The sequence below is a fragment of the Nannobrachium achirus genome, assembly GCF_963921795.1.
Source record: "Nannobrachium achirus genome assembly, chromosome: 3".
Classification (NCBI taxonomy): domain Eukaryota; kingdom Metazoa; phylum Chordata; class Actinopteri; order Myctophiformes; family Myctophidae; genus Nannobrachium; species Nannobrachium achirus.
In genome coordinates, this window is record NC_137812.1 from 27278862 (window position 1) to 27299247 (window position 20386).

The window sequence follows — 20386 nt, forward strand, 5'->3', positions numbered from 1 at the left end:
TCCCGCATGACCAACTACAGGAGTTAGCAGTGATGGGGACTAAATGTGAGGGAAAAAAACGAGGCCTTAACAACGCAATTGGGAGAAAATGGAAAATAACTATTAGAAATTATGATTTATTATAAGTCATTTGTACACCGTCAGAGTTAAGGGGAGACCTTGAAATGTGAAAGTTTGAGAAACACTGCATTAGATAATCACATGCAGAAACGGACAAAAAAAAAATCCAAAAAGCAAATCATAAGCAGTGGGAAACATCAAACAGAAGTGTCTGTTCACCACATCACATGACCAGTACTGAGAGCTGTCTGGCTATGCCAAGGTCATGTGAGGAGAAGCTGACTGGAGCCCTGGTGACAGTTGCCATGGTGAGGGAAGCTCTTCCTAGCAACAAACGTGTGGTACTTTGGTATGAGGGAGTGAGCTATGCTGTTGGGAGAGTACTCGGCTGAGGTTTCTTACCATCAACACACACACACACACACACACACACACACACACACACACACACACACACACACACACACACACACACACACACACACACACACACACACACACACACACACACACACACACACACACACACACACACACACACACACACACACACACACACACACACACACACACACACAAGACGACAGTCTAGTTCCTTTGCTGTCATCCACCAGTATACAGTAAATGTGATTTATAACACAAGGCAACACATATGAAATTAAAAAGTTCTGCCTGCTGTGAGCTAAACGTCCACTTGGAAACAGGGATGCCGACATTTGGCCACAATTGGAGATGTAATATTCTGGATAGGCCAATTGTCTACCCCTTCGACATGGATCCCAAACTACGGTGATTCTGTGCTGCTCTGTAGACAACTTGTTTAACCCATTTAGGCCTGAACACAATATGACGCAATATTTTATGCTTTAAATATAAAAAAATAGCAGATATACAAGCTCACAGCGCGGCACCGAGTGCCGCGCTGCGAGCTTGTAGATCTGCTATTTTTGAAAAATCGTGAAAATTAGAATTTTGACCCGATTCTATAAGTGTCTTTTGAATCCTTCTAAGTCATCTTTCTAGGTCAGCAATCTGGCCAGCCATCGTCAAAGAAAAGGTCCTTTTCACTTAACTGGAGCTCAGTTAGTCTGTTCTTGAGAGACTACTAGTGTCAGTGGTTCTCAAACGTTTTCATGTGAAGGACCCCCAACATGATATGTATTTGGCCACGGACCCCCATCTCAAAGTATTTAGTTCCAGGGACCACCCAGAAGCAAAATTTCAGTTACAAACCTTCACTTTGAAAATGCATATATTCAAAGATTTGCACACATTTTCACGACTTTTTCAAAAATAGCAGATCTACAAGCTCGCAGCGCGGCACTCGGTGCCGCGCTGTGAGCTTGTATATCTGCTATTTTTCACTGGTTAAAGCATTCAATCATTTCTAGGCCTAAATGGGTTAACAACGTGGCAGCCATTCAGTCAAATACACTGTAAATATCTGACAAGCCTGGGGGCTATTTTTGACTGCGACAGAGAGTCTCTTTCCTCTGCTCTGCTTTTTATTGCCTTCCACTGAAGAAAATAACAATAGCTGAACAGAGGGAGATTTGGGACATAGATGTAGCAACGCTGCAAATACCTTAAAATACATGTTACTAATTTTATCTCATAAGAGGATTGTTTTCAAAATGGGGGAAATCCCTTTTTCGTCCGTATTCTGTAGAGCAGTGGTTCCCGACCAAAAGAGAAATTAGACGTTTGCCCGGGACCCAAACTAGTGAAAACAGCAGATCTACAAGATCACACCACGTCGCTTTGCGCCACAAAGCACTGGGAACCAGTGCTGTAGAGAATGTTGGCCTGTAAAAAAGCTAGTTGGGCTCAACTTACCGTATTACGTAAGTACGAAATGGTATTATGTGCTGCATGACGGCGGGAATGTGCAACCATATTCGGATCTATGAACAGAAACAAAATAAAAAGATAACATATTGACATGAGGTGAGAATCAGAAATAAGTGCAGGTAAAAACAGATCTGTCAATAAAACAATCCATCGGTGTAATTAGGATCAAATCTAACGCAAGTGAGAGCAGCTCACAAGCTGTTCCTTCCTTTCACATCATGTTATTTGCTTGTTTACAGATGCCAAGTATGTTACTCTTATAGTTGGTTTGATGTCTACCTGCTATCACTTAATTTCTTTGCACTCAACCAGTTCACCTGATGTTGGCAGCATTCTACCTATATCCAAGGACTCCTCAAGGCACGCATCACACACTTTCATTCTGAGTAGACATAGATTACTCTTTTGCTTTCAGTGCGTCGGCAGTGGCACGCATCACACCTTTTGTCTTTATGTATGCATTCATCACTCTCGTGCTTTGAGTATAGCCCCCCCACCCCCAAAAAAGGATCTGCATGAGTCACTTAAAGTGGCACCATGTAAAAAGAAGGAAAGAAAATCTTTTTGTTGACTAAAAATCTCAGGCATGGAAAAGGGTTTCAATGCCTGAATATCATGGCACTGCATCTTTTAAGCATGTGAGACTCACATTGGAGACAATGGTGATGAAGGCGTGGGCGATGGGGAAGGGCAGACTCTCTGGGTTTCCAGACTCAAAGCAGTCCTTCATCAGCGTCAGGCCGTGCTTCCCACAGAACAGGCACACGTAGCGCAGCAAGTGCAGTGGAACCTCCACATCCTGAAAGAGAGCACACAAGCCTCGTCAGTGGACTGCATCCTATGACACTTGTATCGAGATCCAGCATCTCCTGGGTCAATGGGTCGTTTGCTCAGCATGTGCCTAGTGAGGAATCTGGTTCTTGTTTTGTTGGGCTCCGCCTTGAATAATGGCAAGGAAACCCTGGCAGTACAATGTACATGGGAGCTATTGTTGTGCCACGGCACCGCTGACTGAGCACTGTGTGAGCCGTTTCATGGTTGTACCTTGAATGGGCAATTGTGAAGAAATCTCAAGCAGACCATAGATAGACATATTTTAGAGAGACAAACTCTGCACAAACACATTCCACAGGAAATAACATGTGACTAAGGCTACATAAGGACTGTCAAACCCTCCTAGCATCTAACTTTTTCCTTCCCGTTCCAACTATTCTTTTCCATCTCACTCGGAGATATTTAATGACAGGACTCAAATTAAGTTCACATTGCAAGGGAACACTTGCATCATTTTTAAACAGCCCAATTATGGCTTATGGGTTTATGACAAAACAAGGACTAAACCTTAAACCTCATTGACCAGGGTCCCCCAGCAGTCTATCCTCCTTTTTACACACAATTTATAGAAGCTCGGAAGGCATCACAATTCGAAATGTTGTGCACTTGCAGATCATCACATTTTGAGAATTGGCATAATAGAGTTCATGTGGTTAAAGTGCCAATTTAAAGGGATCAATCTGAAATGTTATATATTAATTTTGAGGCAAACTGAATGCTGCATGTTGTTCACTGCTCAATACATTTGAAAATACATTTTAATGAAACCCCTTTGAGACGGCATCTCAGTAACTTTTAGTTTACTTCAGGATTTCAATTGACAGGGATGTATTTCTTTCTCGAACCTCATCAATTCCTTGTAGACGATCCACACTGTGTAAGTCAACCGGCCCATCCTCAGCTCTGTGCCAAAGCCACAAGCCTGCCGGGCTTAATAAAAACTTTTATTATAGTGGAAGGTACAAGGGAGAGCCATCAAATTAGCCTGGGACGCATTACTGTTCTCTGGGGGACAATGACTTCAGCTGCAGGAAATCAGACTGAATTTAATAAAAGCAAGGGGGCTTGGCGTACAATAAAGGAAAAACTATTCTTCTTGTTTTCTCATCCAAGGTCATGTTAAAGCTACTTGCTTATCACAACTTCCTTCTTCTCCTTCACATCCAGTATGTGCACACAATCCATGCAGAAAATAAATCATCCATACAGATGATTACGGGTTAGCAGTAACAGGGACTACAGTACAAACTCAACCACTAAAGCCCCATAGAATTTGTTGTACAAGGAATAACAAAACGTACAAGCTCAACGCATCGATTCATGCAACACGTGAGCTTGGAAAGCAGCAAATCTTTGAAAGCTTTTGGAACATTTTTGGCATATTTTCCCCTATGACACAACCAATAGGTAAGAACGGTTAATATTATGTACATACATATATACTGTACATATGCACACCACATGCGTATAGTTCACAAACAGCTAAGCAGTAGAGGTACAGGAATACGCACACTTGTAATACACCACACATAAGATGCGTTATATGACAAGGCAAACCACGGCCAGGCAGTCACTCTGTACTTGGAAACTACATCATACAAAACAAATTCTGACTCAATGGTTGTCCACTAAGCCTATTACAGCAACCTGAAACCTCATGTCAAAGGACATTTATATTTGGACCTGGGCCCTTAGGCATCAGATTTCTATGAATAGGCAGACTGATGTGGAGAGACCATTAGTTTGGTCATGCTGCAATTCATCAGCTTTTACCTCCTAAAAGTCAAATTTCCAATGGTTAACCACTATAACCTGACATACCCGTTTTGGGCATGTCAATATTCAGTAGGTGACAATTTTGCTAAACCTTCCAAAAATATCAAAACAGGGAAATAGAAAATAGCAGAGCTACAAGCTCACAGTGCAATGCGCTGTAGCTTGTAGATACTCCATTTTGGCCATTTGTCGTATGACAAAATAATATAGATATGGCTAAAGTGGTTAAGAAAATATTGTTCTTTTAAGACCGACTATAACAAATTGAGGAAGTTGTATGTAATATGTTTTGAAGTTCATGAACCTTGCTTTACCCCTAAAGGGATGTGTCAAACTTCCTATGTTAAATGAATGCCAGATCAGCAATCTTGTCAAACATATGCTATGATACTTGCTATGTGTGCCGGACTCTGTTAAACTCATCCAATCTCCATGAAAAAAGTATTTTGACAAGGCTCTCACAATTGCCAAAGTTTTTGTTACAAAAACTAGTGCAATGCCCCAAAGAAACTAGTGCGACACCCTTCGGAACACATGCCATTTCGGTAATGCAATACCCTTTGTACCTGTTGTCAGACCTGTACCCATCATAGTACATGGAGTCCAGTTTATGTCAGTACTATGGCGTCACATTAAAGACATCAAGTCATGAAATACTGTATTACGCATCCATATGTCCCTTTTCTGATTGGACAATATGGGACCCACATGAGACGTCATGTGGGTCTATCATCATCAGCACCGCTCACTTCACACTGGTGTGATTCTTTTTGCTTGTCATTGCAGATTATAACTACTGTACACTCAGATCACTGCACAATCCAAGTGCAAATTTATAATGGAAGTTAGTTTTTCTGACTGTAAGGAGAAGTTGGTATCAAAACCTCCGCCTCAAGTCAGTCAGTCAGGCCTCATGTCATGCTCCATATATGGCCGTCCTTGTCCCTTTTATGCCCATATATGGAGATCCCTGATGTCATCAATATTAAGCCCATATCTGGGAATACCCATATATGGATATATTGTGTCAGTCTCATGTGGTCTCAGCGCGACCTCGCCCTTAGGGCGTCTTACTAGTGTAGTACTCTAGACTAGAAGACTGACAGCTTTTAGGCTACTGGGGTTGTCCATGCACGCAGCATCCCAACCAGAAGGAACCCAAAGTGATACTGAATCTGAGGGTTAAGCAGCTATTATGTACAGTAAGAGAAGAGTAAGAGGTGGAATGCTTACATTCATGTCGCAGAAGGAGCCGAGGATATTGCTTTCATGAGCAGATATGTCCTGGAAACAAACAGGAAGCAAAATATGAGGAGACACATTTCAAGTAAACAAAAAAAAAAAGAAAATAGTTACCTACTTCCTCCCTTGGGGGAAATTCAGTATTTTCAGCCCAACCCAGCTGATTCGCTGCCCACAAGGAGTGCGTGAGCAATTAGGGGTTAAGAGTCTTGCTCACGGACACACATCGACATTGCTACATTGGCCTGGATTTCGAACCAGGGACAACCAGGGGCTCTGGTTCCCCAGGCGGGCTCCCTAACCATTCAGCTATTGCGTATAATGCCATCTAATATATTCAAATTTATAACACTAATGAAATACACATATCGGTAACACTATCTAATATGAAGCCCATGTCTATAATGCACTTTAGGAACACTTATTTTACTGCATTATAATCAGGTTTTAACCTTATAATTACAGATGTAAGCAAGCACTTATAAGTACATGTGCTTTAAAACAATCATAATCAAACCGGTTCAATTCAAAGAGAAGAATTGGGCGGTATTCTGTTATATTTGAAAATAGCCATTACAGTCCATGCCATTACAGACATTATGTTCTTAATCTTTATGGTACATTCAGAGGGTATGCGCATGTGTGAGGGTTAGTTCCTGTCTGGGAAGTGCAAAAGGCATCAATGACAGCCAACATTAGTGAGACTTGATGGACTGATGGTGCTTGACAACTTCTCAAAACGGGGTCCTTGAGGGGGTTCCAAGGGTCCCCAGCAAAATGTGGAACAGTTTTAAACACTTACAATTTCTTAAAATGTATTCAAAAATAAAATAGGGCTTAACTACTGTTTACCACAATTCTCTTATGGGGTCCCCGACTCCCTGGCACAGAATCTCTTCAAAACGGAGGTCCATGGCCAAATGGCTACATTTGGGGTTCCTTTGAACTTCCTTGTCATGAAAATGTTTCTCAATTGTATTTCAAAGAACAGTTTTGTTTCCACTGTGGATAACATTTTGGATTTTGAACAGATTTTGGATGAGCATGAGCACAACATGGTTCTTCGTGATGCAGTATTCAAGTTGTTGAATACAGGTAAAAAAGAATAATAATAAAAAAATCGCACCAGTGCGAAGTGAGCGGTGCAAACTAATTCCTGCGCAAATCAGTGTTGATAGGCATGCATGGCAATATTCTTTTTGTTGTGTATGATGTCAGTCTAGAGGTCTGCTCAGACTATATAAGTCTTTATTGTCATTTCTCATCAGTTAGTTGACCAAGCTACGGATTGTAGCTTGTAAGAGTGTCATAGTGTAATGATAAGTGACCTTATTTACCTCCAGAGAGGCCTCCAGAGAGGCGAGAAGAGGCCAGAAGATGAATATTTTAGTTTTTCAAAGTCTGTTCATTTGTATTTTAAACTTGTATTACCTGCCTATCATTTATAACCTGTAAGATTTTCCACAGTCTGTCTTAAGTGTGGTTATTTTATCGCTTATAAGTGATATTCATCTAATATAATTTTGAAATTCAAGGTTAGCACCGCTCAATAATTTTTTATGACGTATTTTACGCGGCCTAAACGCGTTATGACGTATTTTACGCGGCCTAAACGCGTTATGACGTATTTTACGCGGCCTAAACGCGTTCTAAATCAGGGTGAACCAATCGAGTGCCTCTGTGACTATGACATCATGGACAGATCAACAGAATCGAAGTGTTTCATTGGTCTAGCGAACTCATGTCATCATCATTTGTGACATCATAGTTTTGGTATAAAAGCGGTCTATAGGAGCGGTTAGCACCGCTCAAAAACACGGAGGAATAACATTGGCATTAACTGAAATCAATGCAAAAGAAGCTTTTTATGGAAGGAAAACGCTGGGCTCATCGTCACAAGTGAACCAGGACCTGTGTACTTTACTTATTATGTATTACATAACGCTGTTCAGTATTTATTACTATAGACTACTTTTTTTTTTTTTTTCTTCTTTTTTTTAATCAACCTATAAGGCTGAGTACCAAAATTTTGGGCACTGTCTGACAGGCGTTATGGAAAAACCCTTCTGCCAATGTGCCAAACTTTACTTTCGTTGGCCCGGTGTTCGTTTCTCACCCTGTATGTATAGACCACTGGTTCTCAACTGGGACACCCAGGAGTCCCGGAGGGAGTCCATTCCAGGGGGTCCCCAGCGAAATGACAAGTTGGACCCCAAATGGACCCTTTAACTCACTTAGTGCCAAACGACTTTCAGATCAACGATCTCACTATTTTCTTTTTTTTTTGAAAAATTATTTTTGGACCCCATTAAATCTAGTAAACATGATTTCAATCGCGATTTTGCATGTTCCACCCCCATACAACCCCATCTTTCATACAGGGCAGCCATCTTTGCTTATATAACATGTAAAACATAATGGCTATTTTCTCAAGAATGCCTGAACCGATTTCCAATCTGATTTTTTTGTTTGAAAGCTGTGAACAGCCTGCACAAACATGGTGCATGATCTGTGCATGGGCGTGCATGATCTGTGCACTATAAATTACATGGAAGTCTATGGAGACTTATGGCAGGGAGATCCCAAAGAAGGCATATTTAAATGGCAGTAAATGTGTTAACAGGTCTGTAACTCAAGTGTAAAAATTTAACCAACTGGACCGTTACAAGAATTCTAATGCAGTTCCTGGACTCAAAATCAATGGTATCATGTTTAAGACCCCATAGATATCTTTACCTCTATAGTGGGGTGTGTGTTGTGTTTATAGGCCGTATAGAGAGGAAACTGGATCTGGAAGATCTTAGCAGCACACAGCAGTAGCTTCTCCCTCTCCTCTGTGCTCCAGGAGCTGAAGGGGTCCTGGCTGTCCATGCCGCTGCTGTTGGCCACAGCCGCAGCATCCTCACCCTCAGACCCACTCCCGCTGTCTCCAGGCCTGTTGAGAGCCTCCGCTTGTACATGACTAGGCTTGCCCGCACCCTGAACCTTATTCTGGTTCAGGTCCGGGGCGTCCGCGTCCTCTTCGGCAGAGTCCCTCTCCACATTGACGGGCTCGTCCTCGCCGGGTGAGGAAGGCTGGGGGAGTGGCCCGGTCAGAGCCCCGCTTGCGTTCCATTCCGAGTCTGCCCCTTCGGTCCGAGCCCCGCCTCCCGCAAGGGCGTGGTCGTGGATGGTGCAGAGGCGGTCCCTCAGGCTGCTGACCTGCGCGATGACCAGGTTGATGAGGGCGTACACCAGCTGGTTGAACACCTCCAGGTGCTTGTATTCCTTGAAGCAGCAGAGACATTGCCTGAGGACAGGGTGGAGAGAGGTACAAATGAGAGCAAGTTAAGACTTTTTTTACATGGAGGCCAATGTTAACCGTTCAAACTGTTTGCCCGTCGCAGGGTAAAGAACAGATATGTGATCAGGGGAACAAAATAAAAAAGCAGCAAATCAGCTACAAATGTAAATCGGTTTTCTGTCTGATGCAACCAAGGCGTTGCCAGTGACGTGAAGCATTGGACGAGGTGTGAAAACGATCAACGACATTAGTGAAAAAAGTAACTACTGTCAAACCAAAGAGGACTTTTTAAATCATATCAATTAACTTTAACTGTGTCTGGAAAATATCATTATTATATAAATATTTCTATATGGGACTAGATTTTTGGATAAGAAAATAATATTGTGTTGATATTGCATGTTGATATTGCAATATCAACACAACTTGTTTTTAAAAGCTAAATTACAATAAGGTGATGTAATTTTCTGAACTCATTGGACTATTCAAGCTGATCTGTTGTTTGCCTTTACTCGCTTAAGTTATTATATAGACTTCACTGATTATTGTGTCAAAGCAGCAAAAGTCATTACCACAAAAATATATTAGATTTTGTATGTATCGCCCAACCCTAGCACAAACATGTTCTTGCTTCCTCAGTGAACGACAAAGCATGCATTGTCTATATTGCATCATCTTGCTCTACCCACATAACATTTGTTTTCAGGGTTTCCCACAGGAAAAAGGTTATCTAGGTGGTAAATACTAGTAAATACTGGAGAGACGCATGCTTCTAGGGCTGTACGTTATACAAAAGAAATGTCATACCTCAATATTTGATATGTTGAATATCTCAATAGCAGCGATATGATATACAATATGCCTATGGGTTAACATTCATTATTTGATATTTTACCAAACACTTTCATACCACTTGATGAATGTGCCAAGCTTGGCAAAGCAAAAATAATCTGTGATCATTCAATAAACAAACTTCAGTACTGCTGATCTGAATCTCACATAAGGAACCGACGTAAACAAAACTTTGGACGATTTTCGCCGATGGCCTAGTGATAAAGGTGCATACCACTTACACGTCTTACAGGCTCTACTGCAGCCTGACAGTGTGTCACAGGTTTGATTCCCGTGGCTGATGGCCTTTGCTACATGTCACTGTCACACTCTACTGAACTATCTGAATAAAGGCAGAAAGCCCAAAACATATCTTTACAAAAATAAATCTTTTCATGCTTGCAGCATTCGAGGCTTTTCGTACAGCCCCTAGTAATTCATCATTATCAATGAGAGGTGAGCTACTCACCAGCGTTAGTTTCACTGAGGTTAGGATTAAGGTTAGGTTTAGGTGGTCGCACCACTCGGCACCTCCGTGCGGTCCAAGCGAACAAAGAGGAGTGCTCCCTAGCTCCGGTTCAGCCAATAAAAAGCTTCCGTGGGCGCCTGGGCGGGGTTTGCCCAGAACTCATGTGCGTTTCCAAATAACGCATCACGGTTATGCTCATGTCACGCAGTGACACGCACACACCGTCCGTGACCCAACAGTGCTAGAGTTTAACACTTGTGACGCGTTGGTAAACAACTACTGTATGCCATTGTACTGTATGTAAACATTTCTCACATATAAGGGGGTTCCACACTAGCCGCGGTCACCGCCTCCTAGCAATTCATTTTCAACGGGAGGCGGGAAGCTTTTTCAGCCGCGCAGCGAAGTTTTGGGGCGGCGAGGAGAGCGGGCGCGGCCCCGTGAAATCCCCCGCGAGCGTGCTCGTTTGTGCATGCGTACGCGGGCGGTGAGAGATGGATTGTGTTCATCTTTGTGAAATACCGTGCGGCGTTTAATCACTGAACGAGTGTGTTTGTGTCTCACCGCGGTGCGGTCACCACTGATCCTAGCGGCAGCCCCGACGGCAACAGCCTGTAATGTGTAGAGCACCTTAGTCTTTGCTGTCAGTGAGTCTCAGCGCTGACAAAACTACTAACTTGTGCTCTACCTTGTGTCCTAGTTAGGAACTGGAAACTTGGTCAAGTTGGTGAACTTCAATCCAATCCTCTTTTTTATTAGCTCCGTCTTAACGGGGGGAAACATTTTCTTGTCTACTGTATATCCAAAGACAGCAGACATGTAAAACCAGGGCCAGCAGTAACACAGTGTAACGTCTTGTCACACTCTACAAAGTAGGCGTATTCGTCTATTCTCTTTTCCAATCACTCACATAACAATGTCCAATTACATGGTAGGAAAATGGAGCCATTATCCATCATATTAAAAGACAAGGCGCACAACCAGGGACTGATTCTAAATAACTTTATGGCTGTGTCAGCAATTTTGCAAGAGAAATCACACTGCATTAAGGTCAACGTCTCCTCAAGGCTCCTTCGCTTACACACGCACGTGCGCGCACACACACACACACACACACGCGTACACACACACACACGTTGGATAAATTAACAGATCAAAAACAACCTACCAAGCTAAAATAAAAAAAGGTCTCATTACTTATCAAGTATTGCCCTCTAATACACTAGTCTCTCTGTGAAGAGACAGACTGTGCTCTGCTTCAGGGCAGCATATTACTTTTTCATCCAATACTAGATAGATCACAAGTAGGGCTGTCACGATTATGGCATTTTAGGTGACGATTAATTAAGTCACAAAAATAAATTTGTTTTTGTCGTTGAACACTGCATATGAATAAAACATTTTTTTTGTTTGGCTTTGAAGTTGCACAGGGCAGATATGACAAATAACCTAGATATACAAAGGAATGGCATATTAATAACTTTATTCGTTATACATTTATAGTGGAAATAGCCGATCTATAAGCTCACAACGTATCGCAAGCTTGTAGATCTGCTATTATTTCCACTACTTTTTGAAAGTGTTATACTTTTTTGTACTTTTTGAAACTATATGAACATTTCTCATGGAAATTTACCAGTAAGACTCCCTAATCCCACAAATAGGGCAAAAATTAGTTTTTCCAAAATCTTCCTGATCCATGTTGATGACATGAGTGTAGACATACTGTGTAGTGATTTTCGTGATTTTAGGGCAAAATCTGTAGGAGCAGTGTCCAAAAATGTGTTTTTAAAAATCGTCCTGAAGGTGGCGCTATATGGGACAGATTCATGTTGATGGGATGAGTGCAGACATACTGTGTAGCGATTTGCGTGATTTTAGGGCAAAAACTGTAGGAGCACTAGGGATGGGTATCGAGAACCGGTTCTCGTTGAGAACCGGTTGCCCGTGGTTCGGTTCCATGGAATCGTTAGCCAACGTCCTTAACGATTCTGCTATCGATTCCTGCATATGCGCGATGACATCACACACGCGCCGCGCTGCCTTGTTTAGACGCAGGCTCAGCCAACATGTTGTCTAAACAGAGGCGTTCTAAAGTCTGGCTGTATATTTCACGAGAATGTTCATGTTTTGATAATGAGGCGTCAGCTTTCCTAGTTAAGTTGTTACTCAAATTCACTCTATTAACGGACAAGTCTCCCGCCGAGCTAGAGTGCCCAAAAAAGTTTGTTTTGCAAGCCCGCCTGCCGCCGCCTCCCACGTTCTAACTACACAACGCGCTACATGTCCAATGTGCTCCGTGTTGCTAAATGCTCCCCTATATCACATGAAGAAAGAAAAGTATGTAAATCCTTTGATCCAAACTGTTGCAGACAGTGCTTTAGCTGTGTACAGCAGCAGCTCCGCGAGCTTCAGCGAGAGAGTAGGCTACAGATCGAGTAGGCTACAGGGGCGCTGGAACAGCCTGGAAGGGGGGGTGCTGAGGGTGTTTTTTTAAGATAATTATATACACACAGAGCTATATTAAAACAATAATGTACTTGACTTTGGGGAATAGGCCTACACTATGTTGAAACAAGGTGTTTGATTATCACATGGTCACCTTGCCACCTCCGGTTGGAAGGGAAGTTGAATTTAAATTTTGTTTTCAAATAAATCCCACTTTGATGGCACAACAAAGTCTATTTATTTGAGAACTAGATCTGTCTGTAGGCTCATTGTTGCAAACTAACACCATTGTATATGGGGAATAAAAAACTGTAGAAAACCATTACAAAAATAATACCCGATGTTGTAGTGTGCGTGAGTGAGTGACTGTGTGTGTGCATGCGTGCTGTGTGTTGCACTGTGTGCTAAAATAACGAATAAACAGTTACTTGTTACACCGTTGTGTGGGAAATAAGCACCCAAAACAGTAATAAAAATAACCCAAAACCTCTCTGAAAAAAAAAAAAAGGAGTGGAGGAGGTAGAAAAGACTATTGGCCACTATTTCTGACCAGCTGAGAATCGATAAGAGAATCGATAAGGAATCGAATCGATAAGCAGAACCGGAATCGGAATCGGAATCGTTAAAATCTTAACGATACCCATCCCTAAGGAGCAGTGGCCAAAAATGTGTTTTAAAAATGGGGCTGAAGGTGGCGCTAGAAGAGGGCCATGTGAGAAATGAGGGGTGGGGTCTCCGCGTTGCCTTGGCGGACGAATAGGTACCGGCCCCGGCTCTCCCGGACGCTCCCAGCCCGAGTTACGGCATTTTATGTGAGCTGCAGTGGAGGGGGTCCTCCACTGGGGGCGTCACCACTTTTGCATCCATTCTGGAGCACCAGGAGTGGGTGGTCCCCAGGAATTCCCCGTGAGCAGCCCTGTTGGGGTGGTCATTTGGTCATTTTTGCACATTTGGTCATTTTTTACACCTGGGGGTCCCCCAGGGACCTGGGGGTCCCTGGATCTCCGGGGGTCCTTGGAGGTTGTAGTTTGGCAGGTAAGGAGTGTGTGTGCAAAACTTGGCATGGATGGGGGCAACGGTTGTGGAGAGACGGACAGCCCGTGGAGGTTTTGATAGTAAATGCTCCCTACGGTCGCAATTATGCAAAATAATTGCGATTATCTAAAATAATTATGATTAGACGATCATGTAATAATTGTGACAGGCCTAATCACCAGCCAAACAGAGAAGCTGTATTAGTAATGGAATGTTAACTCGTCAAACTGTTGACCAATGCTGGAACATGCCTGCATAAAGAATGGAGCAGAGCAGATACAAGATACATGGCAGCAGCCAAAACACAGCAACCTTTGGTTGGTGCTCGGTGTAACCTCGCTTCCTGCTCTGCATACAATAAGAACCATGCTCAGGGATGTCACGATTATGACATTTTACATGACGATTAATTGTCACTCAAATAATTGTGATTAACGATTTAATTATGTTTCTGTCGTTGACAATTACTATTGGGCGTGTAGGCTTTGAAGTTGCACATGGCAAATATGACACATAACCTAAATATACAAAGAAATGACTTACATATTTAATAACTTTATACTTGAAAAAGAACATGCTTGTAGATCTGCTATTTCCACTATTTTGAAAATGTTTGAAAAAAAAAAAAAGTCAACATGTAAACGATTATGACGATCATGACAAAAATAATTGCGATTAGAGACAATTATGTGATAATTGTGACAGCCCTAACCATGCTCCTCAACAAGACAAGGTCTAATAACGGCATGTGTCCCATCATGTGTCCCATGTGTATCTGGGACTTTATATTGCTTTAACTTGAGTCATCTAGGACGTATGACTCCATAATTGGGCAAGCTTCCAGCCCGATCCGACCTCCATTGACATTCCATTATCAAATTAACTTTAATTATTTCAAGAAGAAATAAAAAACATATGTGAAAATATGCCATCGGTTTACGAGATTAGCCCTGGACAGCCAGACACATTTATGGACAGCCAGGCTCCTACAAAGCCATGCCGTACATTTCGCGTAAAACTTTATAGTGGATTTTAGATAGGAACGTTGATCCTGCTGATGGGTGCAATAATTACCTTATAAGCTAAATCAAAATAAAAAACTATTCTGTCTGCAGACTGAATTGGTCAGCACAGAGACTAAACGTCATAAATAATATAAAACAATGGCATTATATACAGTAGTTTGATTTCCATCATGTACTTTAAGATATTACACCTCTCAGGAGAACATGCACTGTACTAGGGCTTAAGCTGAACGATCATTTGCGCTATTGAGGTATTTGTCACAAATATTGAGGTATTTATTGTACAGGCCCTGTGTGTGCAGGCACATGGACCAGTAGCACCTAGAGTACTTTCTTTTTTCCTGCAGGAAACCCTGTAGTGTAAAGGGAATTCCCCCTAGGCTAGAGATATTAGCCCTCTGGTATTCAGGCAGAGCTACTTACACAACAATGGCTTTGCCAGCAATTAGGAAACTGAGGAGCAGACTACTGATAATAACTGCTCCAAGATTACACTGGGCCATTCATACAGCTTATGTAATGAAAAGGGTTGTCGATGAAAAGTGAATTGCTGAGTTGTCAGTGTGGAATGAATTCAGCATTCATTTTGTAATCTGAATTTCCGCTTTGGTTCCATGTAGTACCCTGCTTCAGTTCCAATGTGGTTCTCTCTTCTACTTCAATACACTGTTGTCGCTGTACGTACAGTGTGCTGTCTGGTGCACAACTTCTGCAAAACATATCAGAAACAGTGTGAGCACATGGAAGGTGAAGCCACTGACCTCTGTGTCCATGAGCTGATGTAGCTGAATACTCGTAAAGCATGCTCCTTCTTCAGCTGTAGACCTCCTTCACTGCCTTCTGCATCCGATACTGAGGAGAGAACACACAGCTGTTAGTCACAAAGAACTACAACAAGGTATATCGGGTCCTATGAACTTTCTGCACCGTAACTACAGCGCTTCTGTATAGCGATACAATGTTGAGTGTTACTGTTTGTTGAGCCATTGTGAGTGTAAGGGATTTTTCATCGATAAGACCACTTGCACTGGCCTGGTTGTTATACAATATAAAAGGATATGTACTGTGCACAAAATGCCCTGGACGGTATGAAACACAAAAATAAAATACAACAAATTAAATCTAAGGCAGGAGCCAAAACGTAATTTCACTTTCAACTAGAAGCAGTGCTCTTCCGAGCACAGGTCTCCACCAGGCCAGGCGTCCTGGTGGTGCTACTGTATAATAGGCCAATGTAAAAAGGGTGGCATATGTTCTTCACCCTTTCATGGCAATCGGACACTGCATGCATGATTTGAGGCATTGTGTTCAAAAAATGTGTTTTGCTAAAGTCTAGCTGCTGGTGGCGCTATAACAGGCCAATGTGAAAAGGGTAGCATTAGTTCCGTGCACAATTTTTAAAAAAATGGCACGCTGTGTTCGTGATTTGAGACATTTTGTTCAAAACTGACCAATCTTAAAAACTTTGGAAGCCAATCTCAGCCAATCAGGATGGAATATGGAAAATCGGACAGATCTGACTGTAGAGATACTGTCTACCGATGTGCGTGATTTTTGGCCAAAATCTGTAAGAGTACTGTCAAAAAAGGAGTTTGACATAAATTGGCCTCATGGTGGCGATATAAAAGGCCCATGTGAAGAATGTGGGGCAGAAGTCCTGAATTGGCATCCAGGGAGTGTGTGCGCGCAGTTTGGCCGAGACCAAGCCAACGGCGCCTGAGATTAGCTGGTAACAAACTTCATGGACGGACGGACAGTTTCTCCCATGCCTTCGGCTGGTGGAGACAATAAATTGCCTACAATGAGCGACACATTGTAGGCACACACACACAGACACCTCAACTAACTCCAAATAGAAAAGGCTGAAGTGGAATATCAATATTGCTTCCATTCTATGATGACATAATAAGGGAACAGTAGTGCCAAGCTGTATTCCAAAATTAAAAACCCATTTCATGATGGGCTCAGGTCAAGATGAATAAAAATATATTGGAGGGAGCAGCCGCGGCGGCACGGGGTTGCCGAGTCCTGCTAAGCACCCTCAGATTGTAGATGGAGCAACCCCAGTAAGGATTTAGTTAATTTCCTTTTTTTCTTTTTTTCACTGGGGGTGGCGCATCGCTACAGAACCTCACAGTAATTCCCAAAATGTACATTATTATACAGTAGATCAGCATTGGCTGGCCACAACCGGTTTGGCACGCGCTCCCATTGGTATGCAAATGTAGCCTTTTTTCACATTTGAGATGGAGGTGATCCTGAGTCCACACAACTTCCAAACACCAGAAGAAGTACACAGACAGCAATTCGAGGTCATGGACACATCATCATCATCCCTGTACTTTCACAACTTTGGCTTAAGAATGAAGATATGACAATGGCTCGCTCGATGTGACAAAACTCGGGAGCCCATACAGTATATGTATATGGGCATCCTTCACTTAAAGCAGACGCACCCTCTGCCATTGTGGCCGCCCGCCGGGCCTGGGAGGGAGGAGTGAGGAAGGGCACCTGCACATGTGCTTCAACAACACTCCCAAACTTTGAAGTGCCAGTGGCTTAAACTATTCACCCAGACTGTAGGCATTTTTTGGATCAGAGATTTTCCAACTGCAACCCTTTATGAGGTGTAACATTCAATTCAAGTCTTAAGAGAGCAAGTTAAATACACTTCATTCATTGTGTGTTCACACCAGACATAGCAAATTTCTCCCACCAGACATAGCAAATCCACGTCCATTTACATCTTTGCATTTGGTGCAATCACACCATTAATTATTTAGCCGAATAAATTCCTATATCACGTTCTACATCCCAAGCAGTCAATAGTACCGAGTTTGGGGTTTTCATGGCAAATAATGTTTGCATGTAAACTAAAGTGATAGAACAAAATAAATTATTAAAATAATGTAACGTTTTAATTGAAATATGCTATGTCCCTTCAATAAGTGTCCCTTAACATATCACTGTGGCCTCTGGGGTGGTCAAATGTATCAGCCTGGGCCACAATTAGGGCTGTTGGCTGCGGATGCTGCTAAATTCCCTCCATGCATCTTCAGCCCTGTTCGCTGTTTTGGCTGTGCTATACATAGAAGCTCTCTGTATGGTGAATGAATAGCTACAGCAGGAGACAATTGTCAGACTTCCTGAGGAGATAAATCACTGCCATGCCACTACACTAGGGGTTCAGTTAGCCCACGTTTCGGTTCAAACCTCAGTTTTTGGGTCACGGTTTCAGTACAGTAAAAAAACAAAGTAATTTGGGGTTCCCCCCCCCAAATTTCCCTTTATTTTATAGCAAAAAAGGGGGTTTCTATTCAGACAAATTCCAGTATTTTCTGTGTTTTATAATTTTCAAGGAAAATAATTATACTATATCGCTGACATTAGTTTTATTTTGCTCACAGCAACAAACAAAAAAAATGCACCTTATGCCACTATGCCTCACAAGTGTGTGGTGAAGAGGGGGAGGTACTGACGCAATTTCGCAAAGAAAAACATTGCTTCAAAGTTTAGTTAACGGCAATTAAACATCTGCTTTTCATCTCTGCATAAGGATTTAAGCCAGGATGTTAAACTTACATGAACAGTTCCTCCTAATTCCAGACATGGAGTACTTTGTAGGAACTGGTCTGATGGAAATAACTTTTAATGAGCTCCTGCTACGAGTGGAGAGGACAACAATAACAATCACATTATTTTTATAATCATTATGCTCATTTATTAATCCAGTAGTTTTGCTCTCCAAATATTGACGATCTACAGGCTCGCAACGTTGTGATACTTGCGGATCGGCTGTTTTTGGCGAGCAACACCAGCTGGATTCTGGTGTGGAACCCAGTGAGTGAATCCAGCAAGCTCCCATTATCTTCAGGACACAGACATAAATGCATTATGCAAAATGTAATCGCAAAACCGAAAATGTGCGGTTCATAAAGGCATAATGAACAGTGCAAGGCCAACCAAAGGGTTTTCAACCGAGAACCGCTGCGTCCCTAGTAATACATGCCACTAATGACTCCAAAACCATGACTGCAACACCATGCTTTTGTTTATGTTTGTTACATCTAGTATCTGCAAACTGGGGCAGTGACCTTTGCACTCTTACTGGTTGTTGTTTTGTAAAATGTAAAGGTCCTTGCACAGAGTTCTTCTTGTGATTAATCTAAAAAAAAATATTAATAGAATAATTGTTAAGAAAAAAATCAATAGTATTAGCCAGAATCTTTCACGTCACATACTCCGAAATTGCTGTCCAATGACTGTCAGTGAATACTTTTTTTTTTCCAATCGTTCAGTTTGATTCCTGTGCTTTTCCCCTAGATGCTTTAACAACTGATTGACCAATAACATAAAATGCATCGGACGCTGTGTGCAAGGGCCTTAATGCTGCTGATTAAAAGATTTATGATCTTTCCACTGTTGCCCTGGTTCCATAACTACTGCAAAACATAGGCTATAACATGCATGTCTCGATAATGTAAGAATGTTGTGCCATTAAAAAGCAAAGTAAAGTCAATAATAAGCCACTTTCCCACTCATCCTAAACATCTTAGTACACCAGAGGGCAATATAGTTACATTTTTTTAAAAGGTAGTACAGTACATACAATGAGGTTTGGCCTCTAGGGAAATACACAACTGTATTGTGACAAGAGCAATAATATGGTTTCAATCTGAGGCAAACTCTCAGCTACTCATATGTCTGTGGCAGTTAACTAACTGAAAAAAATTAAAAATAAATACAAAATAAAAACAGTCCGTTTCACAACCTTCATACAAAGGTCATGACTGTTCCTGGTCATCTTTCATCCATCTCTAGCTACAACCTGGCCAACATATATATATACATTTTGTAGAGAAATTAATTTTGATTCAAATATTTCTGTTCACACAGACAACTTCAGCCTTTCTGCTCGTTATTTTTACGCCAACAACAACAACACAGTACTAACTGTATACTATGCGGTGGAGGGGGGAAAGGAGGGGACCATTTTATTATAAAGCATGGGTTTAAGTGGTTAAATAACAAGTAGGCTACATCAAAAGATGCAGCATAATAGTTGAGTATGAAAAGTGTGTAGGATGAGAGATTAGATGTTTCCTCTTATGTGCTACTAGTCACGTGTGTGATGATCAAGCGTGTCGAGTTGTGTTCTCCCCTATAAGACAAAGTGAGTTTTGCCTCCAATAGGAGAGCCTGCCAGTCTATGACAACTGGAGTAATGCCAACCTCTCTGAGACAAAGAAGAGTCAACAAAACAAGTCTTGTCCCTAGGCAACCATCTGCTTGGTGCAACAGCGATGAAGAGTGAAGACACATACAGTTCTTAAGTTCACCAGGACACCTTTCCTACACTGATCTGTGTGTGCTATCTAATGTGCAATAGGTAAAGTAAAGACTGAGAGACAAAGACAGGGAAGGAGAAAAAGGGCAAAAGAGGGAGACGGCAGCAAAAGAAAAGACCGTCAAAGTCTGTCTTTTGCCACCCACGATCAAAAACAGAGAGCAGGGTGGGGGCACAAGTAACCT

At 42.0% G+C, this 20386-nt stretch overlaps 1 protein-coding gene across 2 annotated transcripts in view; it reads right to left on the reverse strand.

Annotated features, from left to right (window-relative positions):
• The window catches only part of usp34 (ubiquitin specific peptidase 34), a 92120-nt gene that overhangs the window by 67709 nt on the left and 4025 nt on the right, over positions 1 to 20386 (reverse strand). For both annotated transcript variants that reach the window (XM_080722227.1, XM_080722226.1), the window contains exons 2-6: positions 15616 to 15706; positions 8500 to 9052; positions 5755 to 5805; positions 2561 to 2710; positions 1897 to 1964 (exon numbers count right to left, since the gene is read on the reverse strand). In XM_080722227.1, the coding sequence (XP_080578353.1) occupies positions 1897 to 1964; positions 2561 to 2710; positions 5755 to 5805; positions 8500 to 9052; positions 15616 to 15706 (913 nt within the window). The remainder of the gene's footprint in view (positions 1 to 1896; positions 1965 to 2560; positions 2711 to 5754; positions 5806 to 8499; positions 9053 to 15615; positions 15707 to 20386) is intronic.